This window comes from Parus major, chromosome 12 (genome assembly GCF_001522545.3).
Source record: "Parus major isolate Abel chromosome 12, Parus_major1.1, whole genome shotgun sequence".
NCBI classification, from domain to species: Eukaryota; Metazoa; Chordata; class Aves; order Passeriformes; family Paridae; genus Parus; species Parus major.
In genome coordinates, this window is record NC_031781.1 from 14,272,686 (window position 1) to 14,300,095 (window position 27,410).

General features: G+C 41.9%; 1 protein-coding gene across 23 annotated transcripts in view; it reads right to left on the bottom strand.

The window, feature by feature from the left end:
* Positions 1–27,410, bottom strand: part of MAGI1 (membrane associated guanylate kinase, WW and PDZ domain containing 1) — a 336,388-nt gene that overhangs the window by 60,483 nt on the left and 248,495 nt on the right. For 9 of the 23 annotated variants that reach the window (XM_015640900.3, XM_015640891.3, XM_015640895.3 and 6 more), the window contains exons 3-7: positions 24,355–24,474; positions 12,744–12,950; positions 9,932–10,142; positions 6,460–6,542; positions 3,665–3,703 (exon numbers count right to left, since the gene is read on the bottom strand). In XM_015640900.3, the coding sequence (XP_015496386.1) occupies positions 3,665–3,703; positions 6,460–6,542; positions 9,932–10,142; positions 12,744–12,950; positions 24,355–24,474 (660 nt within the window). The remainder of the gene's footprint in view (positions 1–3,664; positions 3,704–6,459; positions 6,543–9,931; positions 10,143–12,743; positions 12,951–24,354; positions 24,475–27,410) is intronic. The other 14 variants (XM_019008089.2, XM_015640906.3, XM_015640894.3 and 11 more) reach the window with 2 other exon arrangements.

Sequence of the window (27,410 nt, forward strand, 5' to 3'; positions counted from 1 at the left end):
TTTTGAAATGGATCCGCTTTTGTTCCTGTTGATTTTCTAGACTGCAGATAGTACTTTAACTATAATTAGTGAATGTAATGCAATCACTTCAGCATCCAACTGAGGGTTATTAAAGCTGTATGTGTTACTTAAGGGCGTGATCCATGTGCCACTCATTTAAACACAATGTTCCCATTGGCTGAGGGTAACAAAATATTCATCCTATTAACGATACAGAGTGGTGTGTTTGTGTAATACCATGAAACAACTCAGAGAAAGGCTCCACCACACTATGGACTGTGCTCATGTGGTCCCACCAATTCTGCACATTCATTTAAATATAGAAAAAAACCCAACATTGTTAGCTGACACAAGTTCAACTACCCCATGCAAAATAATTTGTCAAAATTTAACATGAAATTCGTCAACACTGACAGGAATCTATGTTAGTTCATTATCAAATGCAGAGATTTATTTCTTTTAATGGCATCAATTGCTGAGCCAATACAATCAACAGTGGCCCATTAATTAGAATAATGTTGCTTAAGGATAGAAATATCTCAAGACTGGAGAGGAACAGCATCTATACAAACACACATAGACTAATTACTCAAAGTTTATGTTGGTGCTCAGAATTGGCTGGAGATCAGATGAAATCAATTTTCGTGGGTTTTGCTCCACATGTTCCTTATTTGCAGACAAAAGGTAGGCTTTCCATTCTTATCATTATTTTATCCTCCTTGTGTTTAACACCTTTGGATTCCTTGAGACATAAGCCATTAAATGCAAGCCAGTGCTAACTTCTGGGCATGAAAAAACACCATGTTTTTATCAGCAGATCGAAGGCTTCAGAATTAGATATTCCTTTACACCCTGCAAGTTTTTTTGAGAAAAAGTCAGAAAGCTAGAGGCCAATCTTGAAAGTCTTTTCGCAAAGGGAACTCTCAGGTTTGCAGAGAAGTCCCAGAAGGTGAGAACACCGTGGGACTGGCTCCAAGAGTTTCAGTGTGATTCAATTAAAACCTAGCATGAAGTTGGGAAAATCACAAGCTGTTGCAGCCATTTAGTTTGTTGCACTGTGGTGAAAGTAGAATGATAAAGAGATCAAGCTGAGGTGAAAGAAAAATAAAAAGTCAATGAGGGAAAGGAGAAGCAATGCACTTCAAATGAGTTCCACCAGTGTCATGCTAAATACCTTTTGTCTGTTTTGGACTATTAAGTGCTCTTTTATTTTTGAAGTTTAAGCAAAAAACTTGGATTTTTTCTTTTGTTCACAAAAGATTTTTATATTAAATTTCTCTTTTATTCCTCCCTTGTAAAGTATTTTCACAAAAGATCAGAACACCGGCACTTTCCTAACCCCAGAAATGGCACTATGCCAAAATCTTTCCAGCATACTATCTCTGCAGCTTTTTTTAAGGAACAAATCTCCATGTTTTCAGATATAACAATATACAAAACTACAGCTTTTAACACATTTCTTGTTGATTATGTAGAGGCACTTTTCAACTCCTACAAGCTTCCAGAAGTTCTCTAAAGCAAAATGCAATATTCTCCACAGCCATGCTGCAGTCTAGCTTCTTAGCTGAATTAAATTATTCATCTCCTTTCTCTATCTCTCCTGCCAAACTGAAGATGACCCAGAGCATTAGATTTTACCACAAAGATGAGATTTAAAAAACCATTTTGCATCATCAGGAGCCTGAGTGAGCCATATGGTTCTTATTTTGGTACATCCATGAAGCACCAATGCAGTCTCAGAGCATTTATCAGCAGGTGGGTAAATTCAATGGACAAATATCTAATGTCACAATTTGAAGCCTTGGATAAGCACACAGATTCCTGTTGAGATGCTCTAGTATCCTGCCCTACATACAGAGGGGCTGAATGGATTCCTAAAAAATTACTTCTCTAGCCACCAGGTATTCAGCTGCAGCCATGCACTGCTGTGAAGGAGCTGGAGAGGAACTCAGTACACTCAGCTCTTACTGCTCCCTGTGAAGCTATGAGGGTTGGTCCAAGCCAAAAAGAATCTTTTGTGTCTGAAAAACAACCTTCTGTTAAAACGTGGTGACCTATTACTCCACAGCTCTTTGGAAAACAAGAAGCTGTGAAAATGCCTCAAGTCTAAATCTTATATTTAGAACATAAACTCTTGATAAGTTAAGGCAATAAATAGCTGTTGCCAACCAGTTTTTACTAACCTGAGTTACTACAACTATACTAAGTTTTCATGCCCCCTCCCTAATGTTGCTGTAACCAGTTGAGTAATTTGAAAATGTCTTTCTTTACACTGCAATGTCTGCACAATTCAATAGCATATTGATGGGCTATGAGCTCAATAAAAATTATCTGCACTGAAATAAAGGGAATATCTCGTGATGCTTGAGCAGAACACTTGTGTATGTAAGTGCCTGCAGATCCAGGGTCAGGCTTATCAATTAATGAGTTTCCCTGCAACTATGTTTTCAGCTCTGCTCTTGTACTAATTCCTGATAGCAGACTGAAAGAAGGGTAATTTCTGTTTAAAACTGCCTCTAAATTTGCTTTTTTGAAACCTCCCTCTCATTTTAAGCCACTGGTTGTGAAGACCTTCGTGAGAACCCTTTGCAGACTGCTGATCTGCATCCACCTACTTCTGATGCTACATCTGCTGCTGATCATTTGTACGAGCTGCACATAATACTCATGGACCACTAAAGAGACTGAATTCTACTTTACATTGTTATTTCTTTCAAATTCTTGCTCTGTAAGAAGTTGGGCATATTATTCCAGGCATATTATTCAGAAGAAGCATTTGTGGAGCAGTGTTCCAAGTCCACTGCTGGCTGCTGATGCTGTATCCATCACACAGAAGCAGGGAGCAGAATACACTTACTTGCAAGTCATTACAGAAACCAGAGCTTAATTCTCTTCTAATACAATTCCTCCAGTATGCAGGAACTGTAACTACAGTCCTTTTTAAAAGCAATAATAGTCCTAGTGGAAATAAAATCCTATGCAACCTCTTATCCTTTCAGCTCTGCGAGTGCACTAGAGCATAGCTGAGCAGAAATAACAACTACCTCTGCCATCAGTATAAACACAATGAGCACTGCTGAGATTAGATATCAAGACAGCATCCTTCACAAAGAGATGCAGCAAATAAAAGTGTACCACATGATTGAAAATCATCTGTTTATAAAATCACTGACTGAGGGAAAATTTTAAGCTGTTTCATTCACAAGCTCAGCTGAAGCATCTGATGTAATACTTAAACTTTCTGAATCACACTTAGCTTCTATTGTCTGGGAAATGCCTTGGGCCCCACTGAAAAAGCATCATGAGCTACTTCATTTCATCTCTGGCATCTATTAAGATTTTCCTGGAGCCAGAGATGCAAAATGAAAAGACCCCAACTTCTGCAGAGTCCAGGAGGAAGCAGCTTCAAAACAACTTTGCAAGATTGGGGCTCTCTAGCTTTCTTCAAACTCTGAATCAGTAAGAAAACCACTGCAGATCTGAAGCTAGGGAAAGATAAATGCTCTGTGTGCTGGGGAAGTTTTGATGATAAATCACTCTTGTTGAAATAAAAAAAAAAAAAAACCTGAAAGATGCAAAATGATACAAAGGAGAAAGTAAGTAATTAAAGGCTCAAAACAGTGCAGTTGAAGTCAAATATCAAAATGAGAGATGGATGATTTACCTAGTTCACTGTCCAGTTCCTCCGTGTGCACCCCTTCTTCTCCAAGGGAAGAGCAGTAAATGAGACAGAAAAAATTAAAAGAAAATTTCAGATACCAGCCCCAAGCAAGAAATTCCCTACAGCAAACAGCAGAACCAGCACTAATTTTCTACACACCGAGCCCAAGCTTTCCATTTATCACACTCCAGTGATCAGAATATTGATGGATCTGATGCAGATAATGAAAGAAATGGTTCTTGCACTCTCAAAACATCTGCATTGATGGCCTACTTCCACGTCATGGTTTGATATGGCAAAGTCATGAAATTGTAATGTTCTCACTGTAGTGAGGCTTCTCCCTCAGATCTGTATGGTCTGACCTTCACAATCTGTTCTACAGACAAATGGATCTATCAGAAGGCCAGACCTGGATTCCAATGAAGAAATCTGAGAGGAAAACCTTGCACCTAAATAAGGACTAATGTAGCAAGGTTTTCAAGAAAACACCTAAATTTATGTGCACACAAGGCCCAACAGACTTCACTGTCCTACTCAGATGATTTAAGACAGACATGAAGTGAAGTGCCTTGTTTAACTGGAGGCACAGACCCACAGTCCAGATGCACTGGTGAGGCACAGACAGGGATGCACCAGTTTTAGCAGGGCACCTGGGACAAAGATCACATCATTTTTCAAAGACACAAAGCCATCAATATTCGCTGTTGCTCCATTTATCATTATCTGCTCCATATTCATAAGTTAAAAGTGACACAGATGATTAAAGTATTGCTTGGCCTATAAATAATAATAATGCAGTCTGAAAATGAAAGATGGTGACAAAACCAGAACAAAGATGGTAAAAACAACCTCGGACCCAATACAGCAAAGTTTAAGCCACATAAATGAATGACAGAAGCAACCAGAAGATGTAGGGTTGCAACAGCTGGACACCCAAAAAACCACTTCCATGACCTCTTTGCAAAATATTCTATCAAAGCAGTTGTTTGGGACCATTAGTGTGAAATACAAATTACAATTTCCTTTCATAGCCTAAACAACGGGAAACAAGCAAAAGCTTTGTTAGGGATATATATCCTGATGAAGCAAAAGCACAAGGCAACTGCACCCAAACAAATCTGAAATAATATTTAACAATTATAAAATCCATAAATAGGGTGGGATGAGCCTGCAACTCACATGCACACACACCAAACAAAACAGAGGAGTCATCCCACTGACGTGTAAAGAGGGACACACAACAGTGACCCTTGCCAAAAAACCTCCAGCTTCTATGATGAAGCAAAACTAACCTTCTCTCCACTTTATTTTTTAAAACATAATTATTCTTGTGTGCTAAGCAAGATTAGAGCAGCCAAGCAAAGCAGTGCAGAGCACTACTGTAACTATGAAGCAACTGGTTTAACTATTGAATGTTAAAAATATCCATTAATGAGCAAGTTGGTGAATGAAGTGAAGGAGTGTGTGGGAAGATGAAATTAGCTGATTTTAAGGAGTTGATAAACAAAGATGCCACTGCTCTCCAAAATTATGAACTCAATGAAATACAATAATACCAGCTGTATTTTTCTATTCCAAATTAAACAAATTATTCCAATGTTTGCTTTATAATTGCTTAGAGGACAAGAGAAAGACTTTCCCTTCTGCGAGGAGACTTAAAAGTGTAAGAGAGGAGCTCAGCCACCCTCTGTAGCCTTGTGGCACTGGCTGCTCCTCGCAGCACATCCCTGTGGTTTGAGGGTATCCTGCACTGTGCACTAGGAAGCTGGTGAGCTGCCTCATCACAGCAGCCTAGAGTGCAGAGGTAAATTCTCACAAGTGAAAGACAGAAGAGTTTGAAAAACTACAAGTGTAGAAACAATTAACAGCAGTACTGGAGGCCACAGTTGAACCTTACAGTGAAAAGGGATTGAGTTGATTCTTTTCTGAAATAAAATTGTGATTTTTACTAAGAGGACTGACACCAGTAGGAGGTTCATCATATTTTGAAAACTGATTTTACAAGGACAGTACCAATACTGATAAACTGGTCCATTTTTAAGAAGTGTCTACCATGTCAGTACTCTATTAGCCAAGATTATATATTTCAATACCATCACCTTTCCTGGTCAGTAGAACAAAATTCCCTCACAGGTCTTCCAGAACATTTTTCTTCCAGCATCTCTTAAAGGAGGCTGGGAAGGGACCTCCTTTAACAGTCCTGCATTTGGCTGCTCTAAATCGGACAGTGGCTTGCATTTCCAACATCTCAAGGAATACCAAATCTTAGTGCACATTTTCAGTGTCAGAAAGCTACACTTTCAAATGGGATTCGTTTCAGCAATCACAACACTGCGCAGACTGTCAGCATTTAACAGCAGAAGTGAAGCAATTGAGTTATTTCTGCTCAAACAACGAAATAACAACATAACTCTTTCAATCCATGTGAAGCAGGCGGTTGAAGCGGAACACAGCGGAGCACGCAGAGACTCAGTCACTCCCTCCCACACAGCGATCCAAGAAGCAAACATGTCAGACAGCTTTGAGTCTTGTTCAGCACCAGTGGCTTTTCAAATGCCTTTGCAAAAACAGAGGCTTCTTACTCGTAGCACCTCCTTGATTTTTATTAAATGATCTGGCACCTCAATGGCTGCTTTACATTCACAGCAATTCTACAACATAATGGATATTGTCTCTTTCTACTTACTAATAAATTTTTAATTTTTTGTAAAAGTCTTTCTGAATACTAGTTATTAGAAAGAGAGAAGGAAAAGGGAAAAAGTCACCTGGGAATGTACCAAACACTATTTTTCTCTTACCATCATCTTCACATTCTTCTAGAGGCTTCTGCTGTTTGTTCAGGCACCGCGGATCTAGCCAAGATGTTGTTTTTGTGTTATGGCTGGAAACCAAAAATGGAAATATGACCTTTGTTAATAAACCAGAGTTAAAGTATCTGTGACATAAAAGTACATATTTTCTTTGTTATTCAGCAGACCTGAAGGCATACTTTTGATTCAAAGAAACAGCTACACAATTTGATGTTGTGCAAACTAGTCGACCAAATCACAAGAACTTTGGCACTGAAAATACAAAGGTAACAAGTGAAAATATACAAATCAGCACTCCTGACTGAAAAGAGGCATGTGAATGCTCCAATATTATAATATTAATTTCCAAATTTTTGCCTTTGGTGGCATGTTTTTAATTCCAAGAGCCATCTATAAGCTAAAGGCAGAAGTTTCTCTTCCCCACTAAATTATGCAGTGAGATTTGTTCCTACGGAAGACCTTTGACATGTGTAGAGTTGACCCAAGCATTAAATGGTTTTGATTTAAAACTTCATAATTACACAAATAAAAATGTTCTGTCTAAGCCTTTGATGGAAGTTGAACAGCTTTACTTTCAACTCTTCCTTTCCACAAGTCCCCTGACAGCCTCATGATGCCAGTCCCAGCGGTGAAGGTTGCATAGTAAACAGGCTTAAAATACATTTTTCTAGAAGTTATTTTCTCCCATAATTTCATTTGCATAAGCAGACTATCTGGTAATATAATGCCTTTTCTACAACCTGGTGTCATCTTAGACACAACCTGCTAAATATCCCTGCAGTCCCTGAGGTATCACATATCGAGCTTAGCCTTTAACACTACTTAACAGTTTTAAGTTTCAATACCGTAGTAATGCTATTTACTTCTCCTTCAAGGTCCCAAAGAGGTTTACAAACTGAACTTTAGCCTCACAGCAGCCTCATGAGGGCTCTGCAATGAGGGCCATGATCCCTGAGGAACTAACAACCAACCAGCAAACTTGTATTGTACTGGAAGAAAAGGGGCCAGCCCTGCTCCCAGAACCCGAGTCAGTGAATAAAAGGGTCTTGTTTTACACATCCTACTACCCAGCCCTCCCAAGGCAGGATGAGCAAATGTGTTTAATCCTGATGTGTGCTTCAGAGCAATTAATCAGCACCTAGAAAACTGAATGGCAGAAATTCAGCAAGTCAGGCAAATTAACAAAAATAAAGCAGAGGGGGTCTGCCACCTTATTTATAAGCAAGTCTGCAGTCTAGCTGAGAAGGAGGGCGGTGGGAGGAGAGCAATAGAATATTTGCATGTTTCTTGCAATTTTGTACTCACTAACCAAAGGCTCACAACAGTCTGGTTTGCTGAGGCACAGAAAATTTAGCTAAATACCCTTCAGATCATGCTCTCAGGTGGAAAGGATTGTGTTAGACCTGTAACATGCACAGATAACAGTTGGGACAGGGACATGCTGTGCAATAAAAAATCCCAATTAAAGCACCAGAGAAACATATCTCAAAGAACCAAATTGCTCCAGCTCCATCAGGATTGGTTATCTGACACACAGCCCTGGCCCCACAGGACCTGCACTGGTTCTGTGCAAGAAGCTCATGCTGCTCCCTTCAGCACCTGACTTGATACCCAAAGCACCACAGATGCTGGAACAGACATCTGAGCCAGCTTGGGTCCGCACTGCTCATTAGTTCACTTTCTTAATCTGATACAAATCAAACTAAATGGTTTCTAGGCTCAGGATGTCCTTAGAAATAACAGAACTGCAGTCATTCAGTGCTGCACTCACGCCAACAGGTTCATGCACAAACTCAGCCCTGTGTGAATGAATCCTCAAACCACACCACAGGGAGGGAGCAGGTGCTGCTACCAGAGCTTCACATCACACAACCCTATGTGTACAGGCTGTGTTCTCCCAGCACATACTTGATTCTCCTGACAAACTACTTGGAGGTGCTACAGTCCTGTCTTGTTAGAAGAACACAGACACAGCAGCCATGGGGGCGGGTTGGGGAAATCGGTGGTGGCAGAACCCGTGATGGAAGCACCTGTGAGGAAGGACAGCAGGGGCCCCTGTGGGGTCAAAAAGGGAGCAACCAACTGCTTAGGCAGCATTTACTGCTCATCATCTGTCCTCCTCCAAGGAGGAAAATGGCAGGCTGAATGGGCTATTAGGCTGTTCTGTATATAAAGGCCAGAGAGTACATCAAATAACGAGGCACCCTGAGGACACAGTGAGGGGCAGAAAGCCATGCTCAGGGTAATGTACACATCTTGGTTTCATCTGATGAGAATTTGCATTCTGCCTTCTCGACCTTGTCTTACACTCAGGGACTGTTGGAGCCTCTTCAGGTAATTGAGAGTGCCCTGGAAAATGGCCTTTTTTAGAGCAGCCCTCTCCCAGCTGAAGAAGAGCTGTTGTGATGCCCTCAGTCATCCCAGCTCCTCTGGCAATCTCCTCTAATATGTTCCCTTGCCACTGCAGCCAAGGGAAAACCTGCTCTTGAACCTTTCCCTGGCCCTGTCCAAAAGTCTCCTCTCCTGATGATGAGACAGGACTGCTGCCCTCACAACCCTGATCCAGCAAAACTCTCTGCAGGAGAGAGAGCTAATTAGCAGAGGAAGTTCCTCTGCAGTAACTGGGCATTAGCTCCTGGTAGAGTTTTCACAACTGCATTAAACAGACCATCAAATCCAAAATCAATTCCTCAACCCCTCTTCTACTTGGCAGGAAGGGTTTGAGTTTCAAAGGCTAATTGAGTGTTAATGTCTAGCTAAACTCTGTGCAAGACATCTTTTACACTAACAGGTCCTGTTTCATAAGTTACTCCTACCTCAATAAATTTAGACAAGTATAATTTGAGACTATTATCTATGGCATGAAAAAAATCAATATCATCATAAAACTGCTGACAGCAATCAGGTCTTAAGCAAAGACTGCAGAGCTCAAAGTACTGGAGTTCTAAACTTGCTGTGCCTACCCTGCACTGAGCTGTACCTTTTGCAGACCACTGGGGAATATTAACACATTTTCCCCCTTTGCTATGACGAGGGGACAGCACACAAAGTCCATCCCTGGCTCTGCTGCCTGTGCACAGGACTGGAGGAATCCCTTCTGCTGCATTATGCACAGACACAGGCACCAGCAATGAAGTCTCAGCCCTTCCAATTAGGAGCTTTCATTCCACCCGTGAAAACAACTGGCCTGTATTTTATAAGTGTCTGTTGCTTTTGTAACTACCCTCATAAAACAAGCAATTCCCGCTGCCTTGGAACTCAGGAGTAATTTGGATGTTAATCCAACCAGGAAATACAAACCCCCTTCAGAAGCAGTAAAGAACTAACAGCTCTGCAACCTCACTGTACACACTAAATATTTAATACACACACGTACACACACAAAACACATCCATGGAGGTTTACTTAAGCCCAAAGAGAGGGAGGGAGATGGAATTAGAACAACAAAAATGTGCTTTACTCTATAAAATAGACTTCTCCGTTCTCTGTGTAGGCCATCTCCCAGTTTTCCGGCAGAGGACCTAGGTTATCCTCGGCAGAAGGAGGTAGGTATTGAGGGAGGTTCTGAGATGGTTCCGTGGTGGGGACGTGGGTGTGGCTCTCAATCGTGGACGGTGGGGCTGCCTCTCTCACGATATGCGTGTTGTGCTCGTCCTGCTCACCAGACTCTGCTGCGGGACAAACACAGATAAAAGTGAGAATCACTCCTTGCCTTCCCTGGTTTGCTCCTCTAGGTTTATCCTGCCAGTTTTCATCTCCTTGCCTTTAATTCACGAGACACAGCAACAGATGAAGCGAGGGCAGAGCCCCAGCAGCCTCTGTGGCAGCAGGGGCGAGCTCACCTTGCCCACACACACTCTGCCAGCCAGACCCTTGCCAAACAAATCAGGAGCTGTGATCAGCTCCTGTGTCTGCTCCAACAGGCACTGCTGAGGTACCAAATTCTTCCAAGCTGTCTGAGGCCACGGCTCACCAGTGTAGAGGAGTTCAGAGTGCTTTCAAGCAGGCTTACAGGTTCACTCCTGCAGTGCCAATTGTGGGACTAGGATTAGGAGGATAAAATTTCTTGTTTGAAGAATGATCAAAAGAGGAGATTTTACAAGTGTATAATGTTGCCAGAAGCTCAAAGTCAACAAGCTAATGGTGAATGTCTTCAGCACAGTGTGTTATTTTAAATTAAAAATTAAAATGAATGTCAGCACTGTGTCCACATGTTGCTGCTCACTGGCCCATGTGTCCACATGCTGCTGCTCCTCAGACCGTTCTTGCTGTCTGAGGAGGTTTATTCCAAGGCTCATCACAGTATCCTTCCAGTCCAAGTCAGTCAGGAGTATTTTGTGCTGTATCTGGCCCTTCTCCCTCTAAGGAAATATTTCTGATGCTTGTATCCATGCAGTTTTGAGCCGTATCCATGAAACACTGCTGCTCATCCCCTCCCATCACTAATCACAGTAAATGCTCCCCAATAAACAGGTCTGTGCCCTCACTCCTTCACAGAAAGGATGGCAACAATAGACAAATTCCAAAATTAATGCTATGTCTGCCAAAGGGACACACAAAGGAACTGTTTGGTCCTTGAAGGTGTTGAAAATTTATAGCAGTGCTTCCACATCCCCTGAGAACATCAGTATAAGCACAGACAACACACTGAGCAAAAGAGAGATCAGCGTCATCCTCTGCCAAGTCCCTAAGGAGTGGGGCTGAAAGAGCTTCACAGACAGGACCTTCCCTGCTCTCCACACCAGAGACCATGGACATCCTCAACTCACAGTCCTGGAAACAGTCCTGCCATTACCAAAAGAGAAGAACATAATAAACTGGGAGGAGCAGGAAGAAAAATGTCTAGACTACATCAATACCCTCAGTGCTTGCTTTTCAGCCCTCTTGGAATTTGATATTTTTAGCTAGAAGATGACAAGATAAAGAAGCGTGAAAGAATCATCCTCAGCTTAAAACTGAGAGCACAAACATGCCAAAATCTGGAAAATGCAAGTTACCGAGAGGTCTCCTAGGGAAGCAGGAGCATTTTGATATGGCAAACACACTTTCATGTGAAATAAGCATAAGGAATCACTTTGATATATGAGAAATAACTCTTTTCTTGATTCTGTGCCCATTTAATGAAGGCAAGAGGCCAGGGTGTGATAACTTTGTGACAAATGAGCTGCATCTTCCAGTATTTCATCTTGCAAAGGAAAACAAGGAAGAGAAATGATGCTCAAGCTACTTCAGGGTCACCAAACTGAGATGGGCATCAAGGAAATCAAACAACAGATCTTCCACCAGCTTCTCCCCAAAATCAGATCCCGTGACAAAGGCTGAGGCTGCTGTCATGTCACAACATGTGAGAAACCACACTTGGTGCAAAATTTTGTCAATGAGCTGGTAAGCAAAGACAGAAACTCCAACCTGGGAGAAATTAGGCTGGCTAGAAGCAATTTGAGTTGGAAATGTGCTGCAGGTAGCAGCCAAATGGAGTACAACACTCAAAAGCCATTTGACAGTTCGGCCCAGAGAGGACCAAAACTAAATCTCTAGGCACTAACAAATACTACACCTGGGGACATGGGGAAGAGCTCTTGCCCCTCAGAGCTTCACAAACTTCCACATGATTTCTGTGGAAACTCAATGTATCTCCAGTAGTGTTTTACCCTGAATCTGCCTGCACAGCGCTTGACTTCAGATTGCAGAGGTTTCCAGCGATCTTTCAGCCAAGGCTTGGTGGTAGCCATGGTGGGAACAAGATCTCTGTTCAGCAGAACACAAGAGCTTAATGAAATACAGAACTTGTACCATGATGTCATTCCTGCAGCAAGCAGCACTCCATGTGCTGGGAGGTCCCTTGGAAAAGAGGACCTAGGACAGTAACTGTAGGTGATGGGCAGCTCTAAATGAAAGGAAGGATAAAGGACAGCAATATATTTAGGAAGGAGCAATAATTAATTTCAAATGTAAACCTGGTAGAGTTATTTCATACTGTTTGTAACTGTCAACCGTAGCTCAACTCTTCCCCGACCTTTCTGCAATTAATGGATTTGAACTTTACCACACTTTTGTCTCAACCAGTTCAATCCCACAAGTCCTTTTGGAAAGGCACAGCTGTGCATGTGGTTGTTCACACCTGGACATCTGCCATTCAGGTGTCGGCCAGCTCTGTTTGACACTGACAGCTTTGCAGAAAACACATTAGAAACAACACCCCCTCTTCAAAACACCCTCTAAAAGCCTTCCCCATGCATTCTAACTGGAGCACAGCGGTATTTTTGCTTTACCTGTGAAGCTACTGCTCATTTCAGGTACATCATCCTCTTCCTCATTCTCTGTCTGCACTATGCCAGCATTTTGCATATCATTGTAAGACTTGGTTCGCTTCGGAGTCGACTGCTTGGAGCCAGACTGCAGGTTTTGCAAAGCATTGGTGGAAGTCACTTTCCCACTGAGGGGCTGGCTTGGAGGCTTCGGCGTTCCATAATAGTTACCTAGGCAATAGAGACACATTTGCATCTTCAAAAGAGAACAGTTTATAGCAGTAAGTTTTCCATTTCATTTTATTTATGGTTCCATTAAAATTTCCATCCCTTCCCACAGGTAAGTAAATAAAGAAGTTGACACGTGCCATTCCCATTTTTGGGGGTGTATACTTTATCTCTTCAGCAGACACAGAAATATTTCTTGCCTTTTTAGTTATTCTTGTCGAATCTAAAAGGAGAAGCAATGGTTGTATTGTTTAGGTGCACTGAGCATACATGGGCTAAAACAAAAGGCAGTCATGGTGAATAGCAAAACTTCATCTCATTACATCTGAATTTCAATTAGTAGCCTTTTTACATGTGTGCACCCACACAATGCTGTGGCAGATCTGGAGTGAGCCCTGCAGAAAATAAAAAATTCATGACTGCTATCACCAGGAGAAGTGATGAAAGGCTCGATGGCCTGCTTTAGTACCCAGGTTCTTTTAGGAGGGATGTCACATTCGGAAAGCAAACACTATTCTCTCTCTAAAAGAAAATTTAGTCAAAGAAGAGAAAAGGAAAGATACCACATGGCACAGCTTTCTTTGAAGAGGAAATTCAGCTGTTGGCTCAACTTGGGTAAGAGGTGAAGAACCAGATCTTAATGCTAAACTTGAAGGGACACAGATGCAGCCCCGGCTATGCCAATGCATGCTCGGAATCCATCTCCAGCTGTGATGGAAACAGTGCAAAGTGCTTGGGCTGCCTCCCTGTCATTTTAACTGACCATGGAAGAGACACAGAATAAGTGCACATTCATTCATGCCAGAACAGCCCAGAGGTATTTCACTGGCTCTGTTTCACTTCACCTCCACGCCACAGCAGTGCTTGATTTGCCCTAGAATTCTCCACAGCAACCTCAGGTCTGCAATCTGTTCCCACAGCACTGGGCATTACAGCAATTCAGACCTATTGCAAGGTGAATCTTCTAATTTTCACATAATGACCTGTTAAATACAACAGTTTTATATAAAACTACCCAAATTTTTTCTTTCAGGAATTACTGTTAACAATTATTTGCCATCTTCAGATTCCAAGGGTAGACAAAATTTTTCTCTATGCTCTCTGTCATGACAAAACACAAAGGATGCCCTCCTACACAGTTCAATTGTGGCAACAGTGCAAAATTCTTCTCTAAAACATACTCTTATTTACATTCTTTATTGATCTCCATATGCCAAATACATAACCTGAAAGCATTATTTTTATATTTTTCAGTACATGTTTTCTCAGATACTGTAGGAGAAGATCAGGTTTGAGACCATCTAAGGAACCTGAAGGTGCACAGGTCCATGGGAAGTGATGAGGTGCATCTGCAGGTCCTGAGGGAACCTGGATGGAGTAGCTACATCACTTTCCACATCTGAGGAGTTGTGGCAGCCGGGTGAAATTCCCACTGAATGTAAAAGGAAAAACACAACCTCTTTCTAAACAATGGAAGACCCAGGAAGAGGCCAGCCAACCTCACCTCTGAGCCTGGCAGGATCATGGAGCAGGTTTTCCTGGAAGGAGGATCACCAGGACCCATCAGGAGCTGGAATCACCCTGACTTGGACTGGCAGAGTCCTTCTGGGAAGACCATTCAGGAGCCACTTGCAGTCACTCCCCCTCACTGCCTCCTGCAAGGTGGAGAAGTGTTTCTCACAGAGCTGAGGCCCAAGAAGTCAGAGCAGCTCCCACCTCCACGCTTTTACAGCTGGAGTAGTAGGGCAGCAACACGTGCAGGTTTGTCTTAACAAGGTGTGCTCCAGCCTGTACACAACGACGTGGATCCAGCTCCGCGGGAACAGCGGCGCTCCGCAACGCTTTCATCTTCTGTTCATCATTTCAGAATCTTAAATGCACATTGATGCATAATTTATGGGGAGAAGGAAATTACTTCTTCTGGAAAGAGCCTCTAATGGGTACGGAGGCTCCGTAAGCAGGTTGCAGTTTCTGCTAGAGAAATAATTCTTATGCTCTACATACTGCAGAACTGTTTTATACAAAAAGAGGCGGAATGGGGGAGAGAGAGTGCAAAGGGAAAATACAAATGTAGGTGGTCAAAAAAAAAAAAAGATAATTAGCCCTGCTCCCATCTATCCTCTTAGGTATTTCTCACAAAGAATGACACTACTCTGGGATTTTGTGGTGTTTCTCAGGGTTTTTTTTTTAGGATGTTGCTTTGTTTGGTTTTCCAGGGGGGGGAAAAAAGTGTTTTCTAAGGATATTAACTGCTAAGCAGAGAGCTGTGTGTGTGCCATACACATGAAAACAACTTTTATTTATAGCACTGCACATCGCTATTTTATACAGAAGTTATTTCTGGTCTGTTTTAACTAGTTAAACTCTTTAGGATGGATGTAATGAAGAGGATGAAGGGGATATATAGATGTTGGTAGTGTGGGTTTTATTTCCCCTGGACAAGAACAAAGCACAGATGGTACCATCCCTCCTCCAATTACAGAGAAATGTATGATTACATCTTGAAATTTTGTTCCTCTTCAGTTCCTCTAGCAACAGCAAAGCTGGAGTTCCCACCAGTCCACGGAGAGCTGTTCCTCAACAGAAAAACAGGCTTCTCTAAAGTATTTCAGGTTTTCTTACATCAAAATCATTAGTCATTTTTCAAACCAGCCATGGTTCTTGGTACTAACATTAGTGAATAATTACTCTCTACCAAAACAGTGTGCTCTCTTAGAGGATCCCTGTAAATATAAATGAGCACAAAAAAAGAGCAAATATGAATTTTTAAGTATGGCTCCGCATGTGTGGGGTTTATGGGAATTGCAGCCACTGCGGCTGAACTTTTCTTCTTTCACCACAGGAGGCAGATTAAGCCTGAGTCGATATTCGAAAAAAATAGCAGAACTCTTCCTTCAGATTCACACAAGGACAAACAGCTGGGGAAATAACCCAGCTCATGATGAAAATCTTTAGAAGAATGCTCCCAGCTTCCAGGTGAGATGGAAAATGAGAGAAAATGGAAATGCTATCTTCCCTCATGTTTGCTGTATGCAGTCAGCCCTACTTCTCTAAGCAGTTATTTCTGAAGACATGGCATGTGGGCCTGGGCGTGGGAGCAGACACACTATTAGGGGGGGACTGGTAAAAATAATCATCAAACCTCATGTTTCATCCTCAAAATTGGAAATAGAAAATATTTACACTGTGACTCATAAATCCAAATATGTTCCATTAACAACCGACAGTGAACAGCCCAGCAAGAGTTTTACAACACTCAGACTTGACATTATTCGTTCAAATTAAATCTATCAATGTTTATGAAAAAACATACATTTTAAAAATAGGCTTTAACAGTGTTTTGTGAGCCACTTGTAAGCCTAAGGAAGGGGCTAACTTCATAGCCAGTGTAATTTGTACTGAATATCCAATCAGCTCTAATTATTAACAGCATGTTACATGTGCATACACAAGCATCTGCCATCCCAGAGGATCCCAAAACGTTTTCTCAAGTCAGCACAGCAGTTAGGGCAGGACTCCCCGGGGTGCTGAGCTCAGGTGAAGCTCTGCAAAACTTCTGAGGATTCTGACCCCAACAGGACGTCTCAGTCCCCCAGACAATGGAGATTTCCAGAACAAGACTGCAGGAAACTCTCTACTTTTCTGTGGAAATGCCAGTTCTGAAGCAGCCAGCGTGGCAGGAATGGCACTTTCCCATAACCAATTCCTATGGGAACTGGGCCTCTACCCCTCACCCTCTTCTCAATCACATTTGGATCCTGCCTACAGCACCTGAATTAATAGCTAATAACAGCCCATTCACTCCACAGATGCATATACCATTAACTGAATCCCTTGTCATCACTTTTCACTAACCATTATTTTATTCAGTCCCTTGGTGCTTAAAACTTACTTAACCACAGCTGAAGTTTCATGGCAGCATCTGCAGCCAAATCCATGACTTAATCCATGCACTCTAAAGCACCACTCAGGAGAGTACACAAAAATAACAATAATAAAACCCAAACAGAAGAGCTATTTGGAATGAGTTGCTTTCTTTTCATCTCCTTATCTTTAAGTGTCGGCAGCTTACACATTTTAGCATCACACCCAGTAATTAGACTTTGGTAACAGCTTATCACAACAATAAGACAAGTTCTCATCATCATAACACTTCCTGCTCTGCCAATTCAAGCAGTGATCACAATCAATGAAAGCAATCTACAACAGCTTCCACCCTGTCCTGAATTAAAGCAACACTGTCAGTCAAGAGAACTTTCTTTTTAAGTTTTAGAAACCAAGTGGCACTGGAAAATTTGTCTTCTATTTCAAATAACAAAGTGCTCTTGTTAAGTATTTCCCTGGTGCACAGTAAGTTCATCTTAAATTGTTTATGTGACCTGGAATTTAAAATACAATTCACAAAATACACCAATTAGCTATCTTTTCCATAAAAAACTTGAATTCACACTATTGAATTCAATTCCATTTGGGTTGAAAGGACTCCATCCAGCCAAGATGCTGTTTCTAGAATAGGTAGAGGTACAATAAAACAGGTTCTAAAGTGGAATGGACACTAAAGCAGAGAGGGAAGAGGAGACCATGGATCCTGCTGGGGTGGGGACAGGGAGCTGACATGGAGAGGTGCAAGAAGGCAGAGTAGCTGACTGCAAGGTCAAACATGAATTTGAGCATTAATTCTAATGGTGCAACTACAGCAATTGAAGAATGCGGCCCCAAACCACATATCTGAATTACTTTGACCTGTAGGTGTTTGCTCTGCAGACCACTCTCCTTTCTGGTGGAAAGATGTCTGTGCCTGGGACTGGGAGTGCATTTGTGTCTCAGCAGAAGACCAAGAAGAGTTCATGCAGTTCTGAATTTACTGATGCCTACTTGTGAAGCCTAATTTTGCAATTATAAAAATCCCAAGAAACACAAAAGCTGCTGTGCAGCACAGAGGGTCCTGTGTCCATGAGAAGTGCATCTGATCTTCAAAGCAACCACTCTGTGCTAACAAGGACTCCATTAACAGCTCATGTTTTAAAAAGCACTTCATAGCTTTCTCTCCTGGTGCAAATGGGTATTTTGGGAAAGACACTTGGAGATAAGCAGCAAAATTAAGCAAGGCCTTGACACAAAGACTTGAAATGTGATTATTAATGTAATTGTTTTATTTTCTGAGACTCAGCTCCTCTTCTCTGCACTGTACAAGAACCAAAACAATTGACCCTTAATTTTAGCAGAAGAGCTTCTGTTCATCTAATCCAGCAGGAGTGCTTGTGTCTGATGAGCACAGGATGAATTGGTTCCTGGGAGCAGAGCTCCTGCCATGGTGTTTTGTCTGTTCTCTTCCCAGATCACATTCTGCTACTGATTTCCACATTTAGATGACAGATCTGGCTGCTGTCTGTGGGATTCACCTAGCTGCAACTGCACATTGATTAGCAATTGCCTTGAGGAAATTCAGAGTATCCAGGCAACCGAGAGGAGGCTGCAGATACAGCATCTGGATCGGAAGGAAAACAGGCAATGAAGGAGAGCTCAGAGAAATTAACCTACAATATATCCATTTGCTGTAAATAGGAGATTCTCTCTCAATTTTTGTAGTTATTAATGATGAGGTTAACTGAAAATCAATTTGGGTTTCTTGTAAATAAGTCAAACTGTTACAAACTGCACATTTGGATTAGGTCTGAAATTTAGCATGTACTCCAATTAGTGTTCTAAAGGCAGTGGCAACATGGGATAAAGTCACCCACAGAACAAATCACTCCTGCTTATTCTTGTTTTTGCTGTGCTATCACTAGGTGTTGCCACATGCTCTTGTTAGCACTCATGTACAAGGGTATCCAAGCACATTTGAGGCATGGAGAAATCCTAAAACAAAGCAACGATACTAAAAGTAATAAATAAGCAGTACAACCTTGTTAGCATGAAACAGGAGGGGGCTGAGGAGGCTCAGGGTATTCCATGAGATCAGCTGTGTTATATCAACTGCTACATCCACAATCAAATAGATTAAAAAAAAAACCCCATAGGGAACATAAATAAACATGTACTTGTGTATGGTATGTACAGAAAGCAGGAGAAGCAGCTGGGAACACCCTACCTAGCATAAGGCTGTAGGAATAAAGAAAATACCCTGTCAAGCCACTGCAATATGAAACTTTTCTTGCAGGCAGTTGAATATTTATATATATAGTCCCACCATGAAGATGTGTCCCACTAGCACCTTCCCTCTCTGGAAGGCAGTGGCAGAGAGCTCTGCAGGCAGGGAAATGCTGCAGTCTGTGGAGGCCAGGCTGACTCTGCAGAGGAGCTGGGGGACACCAGCAAGAAGCAGCCACTTCTGGAGAGCCCCAAGAACACCCTGCACCAAAAAACAACAATGCCAAAATGTGCCTGGACTGCTAGGAACAGCCTTCAACACACCAAATTATGGTTACAAAGTAAACCATGGCTGAAACTACATGAACTCTAACTTAAAAATAAAGCAACTAATTCACCATATCTCTTGTCTTGCCAGAGGTGTTTGGGATCCTTTTCCCTGAGGTTTGTGTTTTAAAACACATGACTGCTAATGAACCATTTCTGACACAGCTCACATTGAGAAACTTGTTACTGGAAGTGCAAAGAGAGGGAGAAGCCAGTCAGGAATGCCACAGGAAATTCAAAGCTATTCTAAACCCCTATGATATTAAAATATTTGCTTTTAGAGAACAAGAGATACTCGGGTACCACTTCAGCTGTTTGCATAATGAAGCATTGCTATCATTCTGAGTACAGCAGCACTCAAGCTTAGCTAGCACTGATAATTGCACATAAACACAACAAGGTGTTGCCTTTTTTCTCTACTAGCGGTTTAAAAAATAACAAGATAAAAAGCAAGCAAAGTATTAAGAGCCAAAACCAGGAGAGGAATCATTCTGCAGTGCACAGATATTAGAATGTGGATATTCAATGTGACACATTATAATGGTGCTAAAGAAACCATTATGATTTATTGAGTCAGTCTCTAGTCTGGAGACAAAAATCAGTGGGTCTGATCTTACTGAGCAGAACATGTTCATCTGCATGGGCATCCCCAGCATCTATCACCTGTCCTCCCCCACCCCTCCCCTCATGTTCTGCCTGCCACAGGCTCCCATTTCCAGGTGGGACCGAGCTGGTGACAGACACAGGCTGTGAAGGCACCAGCAAAAAAAATCCACTCATTTTGCTAAAGCTTCTGGGGCAGCGTGGCTGCTGCAGAAAAACCCAAGGAGAGCCAGCACATCAGATAAATTAGGCTAAAGGTGTCTTGATTTGAAGCATGTTGCTGAATACACCTCTCTACTTGGGCTGAAATTCAAACTGCACTATTAATGTAATTTATTGCAATCATTAAGTACCACAATCGGAGACCCTGTCTACAGTAGCTAGTTTTATATACTTTGAAAGTGTTAGCAAGTCACCCCATTACATCTTAGTCATGAGATTAATGCAGATTACTTATTACTTCTCTTGGCAATCACATAACACTTGTCCTGAGAATGAAAGATGATGCCTTGACAATAATACTCTATAATGTAATAACCCTTCACATGTTATAAAGTGCAGCACTTTTTCTTTTGAGGATCACTAAGTGCTGGGCAGGCATTCATTCACACAGCCTCAGCAGACCCTGGTGATACAGCCAGCTCCACTCAAAATTCAGCCACCAGGCCCATGTCCCCGTGTGCCTCTGCACAGCTCCCTTCTGCAGGGCTGCCTGAATTCAGCACAGCCCTCCAGAACACTGTGGCTTCCACTCTCCCCCTCCTGTTTGAAACAGCAGATAGCTGCAGGCGTAGGGTATCTGCTGAAATATTAATGAAGAGAGAAGTAAGTGTTGTTTTAATATTCTCCAGGCCAGTAACCTGAAGTATGGAGCAGTTACCTGATCTGCCCAGGGCCACTCAGCAGCTGGGGAAAAACAGGAATAAAATCTGGAAGTGGTGGCTGTGCTCAAAACAGCCCTCCCTTGGGGTGCCTGTGAGAGCCCGCAATTCAAATGCAAAAGTAATTGCTAAATAATTAGTAACCTACACAATTACTTCCATGCATCCATCAGTATTTTCTGCCCTGAAGGAGCAGTCAATAAATGCCTGAGACTACAATTACAGTGATTTCCTATCCACCAGAAGGCCTAGACGATGTGCAGCCTAAAAAGAATTTTCCTTCCTAATGAGGATTGTCAATGGGAATTTCTAACTGCCTTGAATGTGTTGTGTGCAGCACACACGTGGGGCAAAATCACCAATACTGGGGCAGCATCGCAGCTTTGGGGAGATCTTCCAGCTCCAGTTGCTGGATTCACATGATCAACGTGTAGCTTTCATCAGGGGAGGAAAGAAGATATTCTGGGCTTTATGGTCAAACCCAATCTGAAAACCTGCCAATGCCCCCTCCTACCTGATTACATTTTTGAAGCCTTTTGGGCACAGAACACACCAGGGAGATGAGAGGTGACCAGAACAGCAGCTGATGTGCCTGCTCTGCCTTCACTGGGATGTGAATCAAAAGCTGCCCACAGGAACCTATTTGCAGTGCCCCAGAAGAAATAATAATGGCATTACAAAGCCCTGGAGGTCGGCAGCACCTCTCCTCTCCTGTTCAGCTTGCACTTTCTCTTTAAGCAATTAGAGGACTTTCAAAACCCAATTGTTCTTTGAAAACCTGATACACTCTCCTACTTTTTTTACAGGTTCCAACTCTTCTCTTCTGCTTGTTCTTTATTCTTTCCAAATCAATAGTATCTGTATCAGCTTCAAAGTCCTGTGGTTTACCCCTCTTCTGATGGCTCCCTGTTTTCTAATCTTTCTCCCCAGAAATTCTCTTCAGTAACTGTTATTAAATGCTTCTTATTTTATTAAATGTTACTTCTTCTCCTGCAAGATTTTTCCCACTGACAGTATCCAGGTGACTTTATGTCCATCTTCTCCACCACCATAAACTGATGCTTACAAACAAAGGCCAGAAGGGTTCTTGGGACCACAGTGAACCCAAAACACCAGCATGCTTGAACCACATGAGCTTGTGGCTGGCTAGCACACAAAAACTTCCCCATTCCTCATCCCTACTGTCCATTTCATAGTGCTCCTCTTACTTCATCTCTAAATCACTTGAGAGCATTAAATCACAAGCAACCCTATCTCTTCAATTGTTCTGATTTCTACTCAGCAAAGCAGGTAGAACTACAACATTATTTCCTTTTGTTGGGTTTTACTTCTCTGGTTTAGAATAAGCCATCAGTGATCAAAAATACTGTCAAATTAATCATGGTGGAGCACTTTTTAAAAAAAGTGTCAGCAAAATGCAGAGAAAAACAAGTGATAATTAAAATATCTAAGACTGTAAAACTGGATAATAACAGAGACTTGGCCATTAAAAGTGCAACTTGCTTTGTGGTTTGGATTTTTGGTAGAATCTTTTTTATAGACAAAATTGCTTGCAACTGCAGCATCAAGTCTGAATCACCCCATCTTCCAAGATCTAATCAAGATCGACACTGTCTTGATCGATACAGCCGTAAAATAAGATTTCCAAAAAAAAGTACAACAAAGCCATTAAAGAAATCTCGGAAGGCAGCAAAATAATTTCTATAAGCCATAAGTGAAAAATGAACTCTATTTATTTCACATTACAATCAAATAGTAATGTGTCTTGGTGCATATGTGCACACATGCATCATCATTATTTGCTTTATTCTTATTGATTTTTCCTTCCATGGGCCAGCACTCCAGAACCACAATGCACCAGCAGCACTGATGTCAACGGGGAAAGAAGCTTCTCAGCACTTCTGATAAATTATTCCTTTAAAGTTCAGGCACTTCTATCACCCACAGAAATGAAATACACATTAGACTTATGAGAAATCAACCTCATCTTCAGCAACTGAAAAGAGCAAACCATGAAACCTAAACAGTTTAGCTGCTGCTGCATATAATCACATAAGCAATGAAACAACCGTGTTATAACTGTCCCAGATGGATACAGCATTTCCTGAGAACTAATTCCCAGCATGTCCCAGGAGCCAGCTTACAGACAGTTACCCATTTTGTCTTTCCAAGTGGAAAGGTCACTAGAACAAATAGATCAGGAAGCAATGGAGAGGCCTTTCAGCTGATCTATTTCAAGTACCATGACAAAGAAAACTAATTTGGTGTTATAATTAGAAACACAGAGAGGAAAAAGCTCATTTTGGAGAAGAGCTGCTGCTGGAACGTTAGCATTGATGCTGATGGAGCTAATCAGCTCAGAGAAGTGGAAGAGTGAAACCAAATTATACATTTAGCATCTTCATGCAAACCAGGTTTGACACTGCAATTGTCTGGAATAAGCACATGGTTTAAAGGTGCCCTTAAAAAAGGAGTTTTTAAAGAAGTAGACAAAACAGTACTTCAGGACTCTTTCTTCAGACCCTGAACTCCAAAACTACATGTCACAATTTTTTCTGTTCATGTTTGATGACTACTTTTCAAAGACTTTTGGCTAGTTGTGTGTAGTTTGCATTTCTAAAAGTATTCCATATTTCTTATTATAAAGAATAACTAGAATAAGGCTGCAAGAATAAGGCTTTTTCAGTCTCTCATATTTACAGAAAGAACCATTAAACCTCTTTCAAATGGAAATATAAAATGACTGAGCTGAAGTACACTGGAAGGACTTTCAAACCTGTAAAGTATTTCTTTTCATTGTCTTGTCAAGAAGTACATTCGAATGTTCTCCTGAGGAAAAAAAAACCAACCCACTCCAAAAGGAGTTTTCAATTTAAAGGAGCTATAGACTGCAGATTTAATTACACAAATCCTATTGTGCACCTAAAAATGGCCAATTTGCCTTGCATTTCTCTGGAGCTTTTTCCTGCTCTCACCCTGGTGACATTTCAGTGCCCCTTGGCTGTCTCAGTGCTGTTGTTTGCAAAGCTGTGCTGTAAAAAGGATCAACACTATGAGCCAAGGACCCAAATCAGAAGCAATTATCCAAGAATAAGGGGAAAAAAAAAAAGTGCATCACATAGCTGCATAGTGACACACGACCTGGAGATGAAGGAAGTGTTTTTAGGGAAGATGGAGGGGAAGAGAAAGACCAGGAGGAAAGGAAAATTGAACACAGAGATGAGCCCTAGTGGATACAAGCAATAAATGCATACTGCCCCAGTATTCTGTTATGGGACTGCAGATTGGATTTTCCTGGCCTACTGCTGTAGATCTTTTCAGGTAGTGAACTTGAAGGCAAAAGGTAAAAACATGGCAAAACTGGAATTCCCTCTCTCAGGTTACAGAGGAAAGGGAAGCAGAGCACTGGGATGGAAAGCAAGTTCCTAACTTGAGCGAGGGTGATGCAAATGAGGTGTCCCACCATGGGTATTTGAAGTGCTTTTTCACTGCCCATGCCTCCATACCTTCATAAGTTCCTACTTCCAGAAGGGTCCCACTTCGCTCCAAGTCCAGAAATTCCTCCACAGTCAGAAAGTTATAGTCCACACCAGGCACTTCTCCTTCTCTTGGAGGGCGGGTTGTGCCTGCAAGGAAAATTAGAACATTTTTAGAGTTATTTTCTTATCAAGAGTTAAAAGGGATAGTAACAAATTTTCACAAAGATACAACAGTATCAAGAATCTGTAAAACACAGTTCTGTGAACTACAAGGGTCAAAAGAAGTTTGAAGTTAGGAGCCCATGTGGAAGCAAGACATAGATTTCAGGCTGAACTGGTGGCACCAATTAGAACAAAACAACTGGGGGAAGTTTCTTGTATTCTCAGAAAGTCTCTGGCAAAGAAATCTCTTTTGTGTGTCCAGAAACACAGCTAGAAAAGTTTGGTCCCTAGGAATATACCAGCAATCACTTTTCTGCTGCTAGAATTGTCTCATACTTCACTAAAACTGCAATGTGTATTAATAGATAAAGCAACTATTTTTGAGGTTCCATTATTTCTGTATCACTGTCACCAAATGTTCTCTCACATCATAAACATAATTCCTCCCTTGTTTCTTCTTACTGTTTTATCTCTTTTTATGCTATTATTTTTCATTCAGCAGCAAAAAGTACCATGAGACAATGTGATGCTCCATTCACACATGCCCACTGAAGAGACAACCTAACAACTCTTCTCACAGAAGTTCACCTACATGCTCATTCCTGTTCAGGAATACTTTTGAGTTTTAAGTCACACCAAATCTCTCTCTCCAGCACTTGACAATTTTTGTAGCACCCATGGAGAACTGGCTCTGATCACTGCAACTCTGTCAGCTCTGAAACTCTTGTCCCTTCTGGCCAATTTACAGCACTCTGAAGCACAGTGTAAGATGAGTAATTTCATTACTTTTTTCCTAAGATGACTTGGGATGCAGCATTTTAGGTCACTGAGCACAGCTTCATTGATAAGGATCAATTTCTGCTCAATAGCCTTTATTTTCCATGACTCTGGAAGCTAGGAGGTGACTGGATTCTGTACATTTGAGATTAAATATAAATGACAGATTTACAGATGGTACAGGAAACTGAATTTTGGAAGAAAGACCGGAGTTAGAGAGTTGGAGGTGTCTGAATGCTGTGACTGAAACAGTCTGCTGGCTTGGGAATAACTTCAGAGATGTGGAAACCACACCTAACATTTAACAAAGCATAATTCCTCACTTCTGAGGGACTATTCTGGCCCCTGGGCAGTGTCTTCTCAGTTCATACGATTTCTTAAACCCTCTATAAAAGGACAGAAGAAAGAATAAAGAAGCTGAGCTTCTGAAAACTCATTGGGAAGATTCCAGTTCTCAGAAGTTGAAAGAGCATAAATTTACCATGCCTGCATCTGGCAAATGTTTTCCTCAAGTGCCAGGAAAGCGGAAAGTCTGCTTATCTCCTATTCATCTGAGAGACTGTTCAAGAGGTCAGTCTTGACAGAGTGACACCCTTGAAAGACTATCACTAGATTAATTTCCTTGATTGACATCCACTTTCTCTAACATCCTCCATTTCTTGTTTCAAAATAGAAACTCTCTTTTTTTATTATTTACCGTCAGCCTTCAAAGAGTCTATAAATTCCTGTGCTTTTTTCCATCATTCCTCCTCTTGGAGCTGTATGAATGGGTAAAGGAGGGAGAAAACGTAAGAAAGGGGATGGAAACAGTGATGGATATCTTTACCTTGCTAGAAGAATTACTCTTTCCTATTTGTTAAGGACTCAGTCTTGCATTCTTTGTATTTCTGAATCCTTATACTAAGGCTGCAACAGTTTTTACTGGGTAGATTGTAACAGAAGCCAATTTTCTTTCACCGATCTAGGCCAGAGAAATGCTGGAGCTGCACCATGTGCCCCACTCCGCCCCAGTGCCAGTGCTTCCATCCCCAGGCAGGCAGAGAAGCTCGATCAGGTCCCTCCCTGGCACACCAGGAGCACAGAGCACACACCCAGCAGCTGGGATGATCACAGCCCAGATGCCACAACTCCCCCATGAGTGCTGACACTGTCACCGAGGCTGTGAGAACCCTCCCTGGAGCATCGTGTCTGTGCCCACTGCCACACTCCCCAAAACCCGGCCACGAGTGGGAAGCTAGGAGGACCAAAAGCCACACCAATAACCATAAGCAATGGTATGCTGTAGCTGTCCCATGCCCAGAGCACAGTGAAGTGAGAATTAGACTGCAGCACTGCTCATCAATCAGTCAAACGTCACCCCCAGCCATGTGGCATGTGAGCCGAATGACAAAGATCGGGACGTGTGTTTTCCCAATAACTACTAACACATTGATGAGACACAAAGATCAGGGAACTTCAGGATTGCTTTCACCTTATCTTTTAAAGCCTCTTCTTTTCCTTATCTCTATCTTCCCACAGAGCATATTTATTAATCATTTTTTCCTTCCTTCTGAATTTTTATTGCAGTGAAATTGCAGTCAGCAGTTTACTAGTGCTGGCTGCCTATTTGACATGACAATTATATCTCTGCCATAATTCCTCTGAGCCATTTTAATGGATCTATTTGTTTCATCTCAGTGTTCTTAATTTCCTGAATGTGTTCAAGTCAAAAAAACGCAGCTGTGCCTGCTATCAGAGCGACTGCCTGCAACACACGCAGGAAGCATTAGGAAAGTCACCGCGGAAAAGGAAAACATCGCATCACAGAGATAACATTTGTCACCTCAGCTGGTCCTCAGCAGCAAACCCGGGGAAAATAAAAACTACACTGGCTGGGATATCTTATCTGGGCGAAGGCGAAAAACCCAACAACTTTCCATGCTGCTGTCTGGAGCAGAGATTGCTTGCAGATGCTCCGGCTGTTATCCTGCTCCACATCTGAGCAAGTGTTACAGAATGCAATTCAGGAAGGCAGGGGGAAGGGAAAACCCGCCTCCGTTTTTCTTGTAGCAGAATGACAGGCTGCCGGCTGGACACACGCCTGGCAGATGGCATTTCAAAGAGTTTTCATGAACCATCTGGGATGTGTACAATGATTACAAACC